Here is an 8391-nt window from a genome sequence, read left to right as displayed (position 1 = left end):
CAACTTGTGAGCATTTGATATTGCACAGAATTTAAGAAAATACGCCACATTTTTCATAATTTATATACCATTGTTTTTTTAATTTTATATTTATATAGAATATTTTCTGATATAAATATTAATAATTGGGAAATTCAATCATCATGCGATGGACATTGGGGTAGTCGCTTTCGGGTGTCAAATAGGTGGTGGAGAACTACTGGAAACTATAAGCTAATTGACTCGTTCTTACAATCATTTTATAATTGGATGCTTTTATTAGAGTTGATATATTTTCTGATATATATATGTGTGTGTGTGTGTGTGTAAAACTGAGGAAGAGAGATTATGAAGATGCAATCATAGCGGAAGACTGAGGACTTAAAAATGTGAAAGTTGACGTTGACTTTTGGATTAATAATGTACTACCTCCGGTCCTTAATATAAGACCCCGTTTGACTTTTTGTTTGGTCCTAATTATAAGACCCCAATCCATTTTGTCTATCATATTTATACATTTTTTCCAAGATAGTCCTTCTAATAATGATAGTTCTAGCCAATACACTTAATTAGTAAGGATATTTTAGGAATAACAACATTTATTTATTACAAATAACTAACTTAACTTACTTTCTTAATCTCCTCAAATAAGTCAACTGGGTTTTATAATTAGGACCGGAGGTAGTATATTAAATAAAAGGCTGCAAAATGCAAATATATTAGTATTAGATATTACAATTTTAATTCAAGAAAGTCTTTTCAAATATGCTCCTCGAAAGTGCTTTTTTGCGTCCTTTTCTAGTTTAAAAGATATATCAATTTGTTTTTTTCCCAAATTTTTTAAGCTTTCAAATTTATATGAAAGTTAAATAAGTGGGTATTATTTTTAGTAGCTTTACATTTATTGACTTTTTTTAATGCTAAATAACTAATTGGATTTTGTTAATTAAATGCTTGTGCAGTTTTTTTTTTTTGGGCTAAAAATTATATGCCCATGGAAATGCGCAGGATTTTCTTATAAAATTATCGAGTGAAGCGTAGCTTCCTTACACTATCATTTTTCAGCTGCCTTTTTAAGCTTCCTTTTATAGAATTTATGCAAAATTGAATATTCTTTGTCTATCACTTTTAACTCGTTGGGGAAAAAATCTTAAAGGAAAAATGTGAAAAGTTATTGTGGGATGGAATGGTCATATTAAATTATTGATATTGTATGTTATCTCCTTATTTGATGTATACTCAGGCACATTTTTATTGACTACAATGATTGTTTGGATTATATCTTTATATATATATATATATATATATATATATATAGTGGGTGGGTGAGGGAAGTGCGAAAAGATATTTGGTGTTTAATAGAATAAAGGGTTAATGTGTAAATTTGCTCTTAAAGTTTTTCTTCTACTAGATATTCAAAAGTTTTTTTGATGCAAATTTGTTCAAAAAGTTTAAAATTATAATAATGTTACCCCACACTATTAAACAAAACTAACATTGATCATTAAAATAATGATATCAATGGTCAACATCTTAAAAATAGAGAGTAACATTACTATGATTTTAAACTCTCAAAACAAACTTGCACTCAAAAAACTTCCAGTACTTAGTACTCTTAAGTAAAAACCTTCGAAATAATTTGTACATTAATCCTAAAATAAATGAGGTAATATAACAAGAAATGATATATCAAAACAGCTATAATTATCTTTTTTTCCCTAAATAAAATTGAAAAAACTCACAACTAATTTTCCGCCATTTTCCCCTCAATATTCAACAAACAAATTCCACCAATGAGCTATTTGAAACCGTAATTTTATCTGTAGTTCATAATTTATTTCTTTAATATAAATATAAATGATTAATTCGATTTCAAATAATCGAATATAGGCAAATACATGTTGATAATCAGCGAATTAAATAAATTCATTTTGGACTCAATTTCAACTTGGAATCATAGTGGAAGACCGAGTCAGAGAAGTTGACGTCTGTATTATTGGGAGACTTTAGCCTGCGCTATACGGTACTGAAATATATATACATATACACACACATATATATATATTTGCTGGAAGCGTCTAATGCATAATGAATAAAAGGTTACGAATATATTAGCATTAGGTGTTATATCTCTTAATTAGGGTGTGATTATATGGAAGAAAATGGAATAAAATGAAATGATTGGTACAAACTTAATTATGGTAAACCTTTTAAATAAAACAAACACAAGTAATTCTCTTTTTTTTTTTTGAACAACTCGTCCTATTTACCCAAGTCACCTCATGAAACGTATTATATAAACGTATAATTTTATTTTTAATTTATTAAAGACATATTTTAAATTTCTTGAGAGATAAAATCAATGGGATTTTATTTTTTTGCTCTAAAAATATTTGGCAGGTATTTATATTTTGCGCCCACAATTTTCAGTGTATTAATTTCAATCCCCACGCTTATTTATACTCTTGGGAAAGAGCCTCTCCATCATCACTCTCTATCACTCTCTCTCTTCTCTCTTCTGCAACTAAAAGAGACGCCATGCTTCAACAAAAACCTTTCTTCTTCTTCTTCTTATTGGGCTTCATAATCTGGTCATGGGGGACTCTGGACGGCGTCGTTTCAGACCCGCAGACCAATTACGTGAAGATAGGATGCAGCCAATACAACGTGACGGACACGCGCATCTTCCATGAAAACCTGAAGACGACATTCAGAGAGCTGAAAGCACAGGTCAAAAACCAAAGCAAACACTTCGCGACGTCGCAGGCGGTGAAGGGGAACAACCCAGCTTACAGTCTTTTTCAGTGCAGAAACTATCTCTCCATCTCCGATTGCCTCGCTTGCTTCAGATTCGCCGCCCGGCATATTCGCAACTGCTCCTACAGCGCCACCGGTGCCCGTATCATCTATGAAGGATGCTTCCTCAGGTACCTTGTTTTGGATTTTTTTTTTTTCCTAACTGTAAAACCAGCCTGCGTTTAGAATTCATATTGGATTTCGGTTACTTAACGAGGTTGATATAAATACTAGATAACTAACTAATTCGTTGAATATTAAAAAAAATAGTTAGATCAGTTAGTTGCAGTAAATGTGGATTAGTTTCTTTAAACTACTTTTAATCATATACATTTTAACTATCTCTTGATTGAGAGCTTTTTAATATATGTAGTCAATAGAAATATAATTTGATGAAAAATTTATAAATTTAGGAGGTAAAATAAGTTAACATTTTATATTTAGGATTAAAACAAATTTGTTATTTCAGATAGAATTAAAGAAGACTAAAAGGGTAGTAAAACCCTTTTTAGTAGTCAAACCTTTCAAAGAATATTTATTGTGGCTCCATACTTCAAATTTGAACACATGACTTTTTTTTTTTTGGGCAGAATGAACACGTGACTTTTTAACTCTCTTCAAACTCATTTAGAATGAATAAATAATTGTTTTATATATGCTAAGAAAAATAGTTTAAAACAATAAATATATGTATATTTAATTTTCTTCCTCAAAATGTCCTTATTAAAATTACTCATCATATAGTGGTTTGGTTGAAAATTTTTACTGACGGTAAATTTGAAAATTTTATTAAATGTATTAGGAGGCAAAGGCTGGTTGTTTCGTATGTGTAATAAAGCCTAACAAAAAGACTCTAGTTTTGTCTCTCATCAGTGGGTCAGTGGGAAGATATTTTAGCGGTTTGTACTACTTTGTGCCAGATGGTATACTTTTACAAAAAGAAGTAGTATTTGGCATATTTTGACCGTGTTTTAGTTTGGGTATATAGATATATGCTAAGATACATCTTATAATTTTTCATTAATTTAAATTTGATATTGTTAGGCTTAATGATATATATATATTAAACAAAGGAATTTCTTGGAAGGAAGAGAATTAACTGCATCCTTGAGCCCCATTTTCTTGCATAACTTTCACTAAAAGACGGCATATCATGTATAACTATATCAATATAAAATGTATAACAATTTGAATTATTTATAAGATATATATTCAAAACACTGATTAATTATTTTATAATTTTTTAATTAAATTGAATAAATGTTCTTCTTAAAAATTTTAAATTATTTTTAATTTGAATATAAGATAGATTAAATATTGTGGGTATAGGATAACATTGAATCATATTAGAAACAATATTTTTAAATTATTCACTAAAATTCACTTCACATTAATTAGCAAAAATTTTCAGCATCTTGAAGAGCTATATTTATTCAGAAATTTCTTTTAGTGGCATGGTAGGACCAACACACATTTCAAATTTAATTAATAAATTAGAAAATGATCAAATATCAAAGGAAAACAAAAACAAAAACAACTCTTCCATGGTGGGACCAACACAAGTTTTCAAATTAATTTGTCTTTTTGCATCTCCACACAAAAAGCTATCTCAAGAGAAGTGGCGAATTTGGTCCACTTTTGAGATGAAAATATTGACAATAAAAGCCTATTCATTAGCTAATTTGACATTTTCTATTGATTTTACAAGTAGATATGTAGTCTTGCGCATTTCAAAAATTCTGAATAATAATTTGTATTGTTCACAGCTTGTTAATAATGAGATGATATGCTATCCATGTCACGTTATATTGATAATGATAATTATTGATTGATATTTATAAGACTTTAAAGCTTATCTATTGGCTTAGGAGATTAAATAAGGATACATATATATATATATATATATATATATAGAGAGAGAGAGAGAGAGAAGTGGGGTCATCCTAACTCTTGTTTCTGCTTAGACGGCAGCTTGAAATGTGTACCTTTTTAAAGATATTTAGTTATTATAAAATCATAATAGTTAACAATAATCAAGTAAAACAATCTGCAAATTGATTAACATTAACTTTTTACATTCTCCAAATTAAATAATATGAAATGAAATAATATAAATAGGAAATTTACCTTAAGAGGCCAGCGCCAAAAATGAGATTGATTAATTGAATACTCCTTTTTATTGTGTTTTATTAAGGTACGAGAGCAGTGGCTTCTTTGACCAAAACACAGATGCTGGCAACAACATTGTGTGTGGGAATAAAGCAACAAACTCCACTTCACTTGCTTCAACAGTAGAACAAGTTCTCACAAATCTGGAAATAGCAACACCAAGAATACCTGGTTTCTATGCAGCCACTAAAACACAAGTTCCTAATAGTAACACTTCGATTTATGCCATTGCTCAATGTCTTGAGACTCTCACTCAAAGTGGCTGCCAAGATTGCTTGAAGACTGGCTTAAAAAATTTCCAGATTTGTCTTCCCAACTCAAATGCTAAGACTTATGATGCTGGTTGTTTCATGAGATACTCCACGACTGCTTTCTTTGCTGATAATCAAACCACTAATATCAAGCACTTCCTGAAACAAGGTAAGAGTTAAAACTTCATTAAAACTTCAAATAGATTGCATATTTTGTATACACTTGGGTTAGGGAAAAAAAAAAAACGTGGAAATGGGGTTATGTTTTTTTCAACTGTGATTTGTAGGAGGAGGTTCAACCAAGAAGAAGGCTATTATTGGTGGAGTAGTTGGAGGTGCATCTATTATTTTGATTCTTCTTGCATTATTTGCTTTGCACAGACGATCACAGTTATCCAAGAGGAATCCTAGGGGTAAGATAACTAGCTAGGAGATGTGATGGTTTGATTCTCACCTTTTTTGTCCCCAAAGGAGATTAATGTTATGGTTTTAATAATTAGAAGGATATGTTAAACGGAGATTTGAAGCTGGTTGTTCCTTACAGGTGACATTTTGGGAGCAACTGAGTTGAAAGGCCCCGTTAACTACAGGTATAAAGATCTAAAGGCAGCCACAAAAAGCTTCAGCAAAGAAAATAAATTAGGAGAAGGAGGTTTTGGTGATGTGTACAAGGTAAACTTTCTAAACGTTCACTTTCAATATTAAAATTGATATCAGTTCTGAACAGACGCAGGGGTGTTGCACTCAGACATTTAGTATAAATTCTGTCTAGGTAGGCTTATCAGTTAATGTTTGTCTCACAACATGATGAGACTTTCACCATACTATAGTTCTAACTTCTGTAAATATATTCTTATATGAATAGTTTTTATGAATGAAGCAAAAGGTTGATCCCACACCCAAAACAAAATGTTATGTACGTCGATTCATGATAAATGTGCTGTTTAAGGTCACAGTCCCAGAAAGAAAGGGAGGAAAAGTTAGAATGTCTATAAGCATATTCTGTAATCAAGCATAATGTCTTGATTCTCTTGAACAGGGCACTTTGAAAAATGGAAAAGTTGTTGCTGTCAAGAAATTGGCCTTAGGTCAGTCCAAAGAGATGGAGAAAAATTTTGAAAGTGAAGTGAAGCTGATAAGCAATGTTCATCATCGGAATCTTGTTCGACTTCTGGGATGTTGTAGCAAAGGACAAGAAAGGCTCCTTGTTTATGAGTACATGAAAAACAACAATGTTGGCCAATACTTATTTGGTATAACAAAATCAAATACTTTAATTAATTTCATCAGCAGCTTTGAGAATCATCATTACTTCTTCTATTCTGTTTTTCTTACTCTAAAGTATTGGAAACAGGTAAAAATAAAGGTTCTCTCAGTTGGAAGCTACGTTCTGGTATAATTTTGGGCATTGCAAGGGGTTTGGCCTATCTACATGAGGAGTTCCACATTTGTATTATACACAGAGATATAAAAACTAGCAACATCCTCTTAGATGATGATTTTCAACCTAAAATTGCTGATTTTGGACTAGCAAGGCTTTTGCCAAGAGACCAATCTCATCTTAATACAAGATTTGCAGGAACAATGTAAGTAACGCATATGCTTATCCACTTCTGGTATTATATCACATGGGAAAACCACAGGTTGTAAAAGTACTCATATGTTGGTAAAACGGAACACTGTTATTACGCCTTTATATCCATTTCATTGACGTTCTGTTGTTTCTATAAAGGTCAAACGTTTCAAGAAAGATATTTTGTATCCATGTATGACGCATTTCAATTTTCAAATATGATGAAAGAGTTAAAGATGCACATGAGCATTTGGAATTTTATTTTGTCTGTTCATATATGTTTTCATTTTCTGTGGTGTGCCATATATCTGTTTTGATCCATTATGCCATAAATACTATGTTGTTTTTTGGTTAGGGGATATACAGCACCTGAATATGCAATGCATGGACAATTATCAGAGAAAGTTGATAATTACAGTTATGGAGTTGTAGTCTTAGAACTCATAAGCGGGCAGAAGAGTGGTGAATTGAAGGTTAATAATGAAAGTGAATTACTCCTTCAAAAGGTAAGAAAATTCCCAGAGCTAATAATATAACAGAGTGCTACAGTTTATTGAAGAAACTTCTACAGAGTTTTCAAAAAATTTTCAATATATAACATGACAAATGGACACTTTTGAAGCTCAACATTACAACAATGGCATTTGTCTCAAAAAATTATTTCACATATTAGTTCCCTGGTGAAGTACTTAATAGCAATCATCAAATAAACCTTACTTTAGATTTTACTTCATTAGTTTTCTGTGCTAAATGACTTTGATCCCACCTCGCAGGCTTGGAAGCTATATGAGAGAGGAATGCACATAGAGTTTGTGGACAAAACGTTAGACCCAAGTGAGTATGATGCAGAAGAAATAAAGAAAATAATAGAAATTGGATTACTCTGCACTCAAGCATCTCCTGCTGCAAGGCCAACAATGTCTGAAATTGTTGTTATGCTCAAAAGCAAAGGCTTAATGGAGCACAAGAAACCCACTATGCCTGTCTATGTTGATCCTAATTGGAGGCCTAGAAGAGACACATCCACGTCTAATGGTTCAGCTTCATCAAATGCTACCGTGTCCCAGTCCATTCTATCAGGAAGGTAATTACAATACTCAAGAACGTGTTGTTAAGGTTCATTTTCAAGTTTTTGAACCCATAGAAAATAGTAATGAAGAAAATGGAGCAAGTGTTTTCTTTCATTCATTGCGAGTGCTAGATTTTTAAGTTCAGTGAAACATCACATCTACAAGTAGGAAAGTCTGAGTGAAAGGTGGCCATCATATTGGCACCCGTTATTTAGTATAAACTATCTATATTATGATCTGTAATGAAGTTCCCAAGGCTTATAGAGAAGCTCTATGGTTATTTTGGTACCCCAGCTTAATGCCCTCAGTTCAGTGTCCGGAATTAAGTTGATCTTACTTATTACCTTGTCCTCCAAAAACAGAGGGAAATAATTGAAGAACGGATGAGGGAAAAACAGAATATTCTGTGTTCATAAAATTGCAAAAAAATTTTTACAGCCATTTCAGAAACATTTATAAAAAGAAAACGTATATATCATCAAATCACAAGAGAAACACATCAAGGTAATAAGCCATGCAGAGGAAAACAAGGTAATGCCTTCCAGTTTAATGC

General features: G+C 31.6%; 1 protein-coding gene across 1 annotated transcript; it reads left to right on the top strand.

Annotated features, from left to right (window-relative positions):
- Window positions 1–2486: 2486 nt before the first annotated feature.
- On the top strand, window positions 2487–8181 carry LOC114753342 (cysteine-rich receptor-like protein kinase 2). The gene is made up of 8 exons (XM_028942030.1): window positions 2487–2906; window positions 4970–5364; window positions 5483–5608; window positions 5740–5867; window positions 6235–6448; window positions 6550–6781; window positions 7124–7274; window positions 7542–8181. Exons 1-8 carry the CDS (start codon window positions 2518–2520, stop codon window positions 7854–7856), a joined length of 1950 nt encoding a protein of 649 aa, XP_028797863.1. The 5' UTR covers window positions 2487–2517; the 3' UTR covers window positions 7857–8181.
- The last annotated feature ends 210 nt before the right edge of the window (window positions 8182–8391 follow it).

The sequence above is a fragment of the Neltuma alba genome, unplaced genomic scaffold, assembly GCF_004799145.2.
Source record: "Neltuma alba isolate B1F8T4 unplaced genomic scaffold, ASM479914v2 tig00007868_pilon, whole genome shotgun sequence".
Lineage (NCBI taxonomy): Eukaryota > Viridiplantae > Streptophyta > Magnoliopsida > Fabales > Fabaceae > Neltuma > Neltuma alba.
This window is presented reverse-complemented; position numbering and strand designations above follow the sequence as displayed.

Excerpts from the sequence above, each read along its gene's own strand:
- LOC114753342 (XM_028942030.1), top strand. The coding sequence starts at position 2,518 with ATGCTTCAACAAAAACCTTTCTTCTTCTTCTTCTTATTGGGCTTCATA. Across the intron at positions 2,907-4,969 it reads TATGAAGGATGCTTCCTCAG|GTACGAGAGCAGTGGCTTCT; the intron begins GTACCTTGTTTT and ends TGTTTTATTAAG. Across the intron at positions 6,782-7,123 it reads ACAAGATTTGCAGGAACAAT|GGGATATACAGCACCTGAAT; the intron begins GTAAGTAACGCA and ends TTTTTTGGTTAG.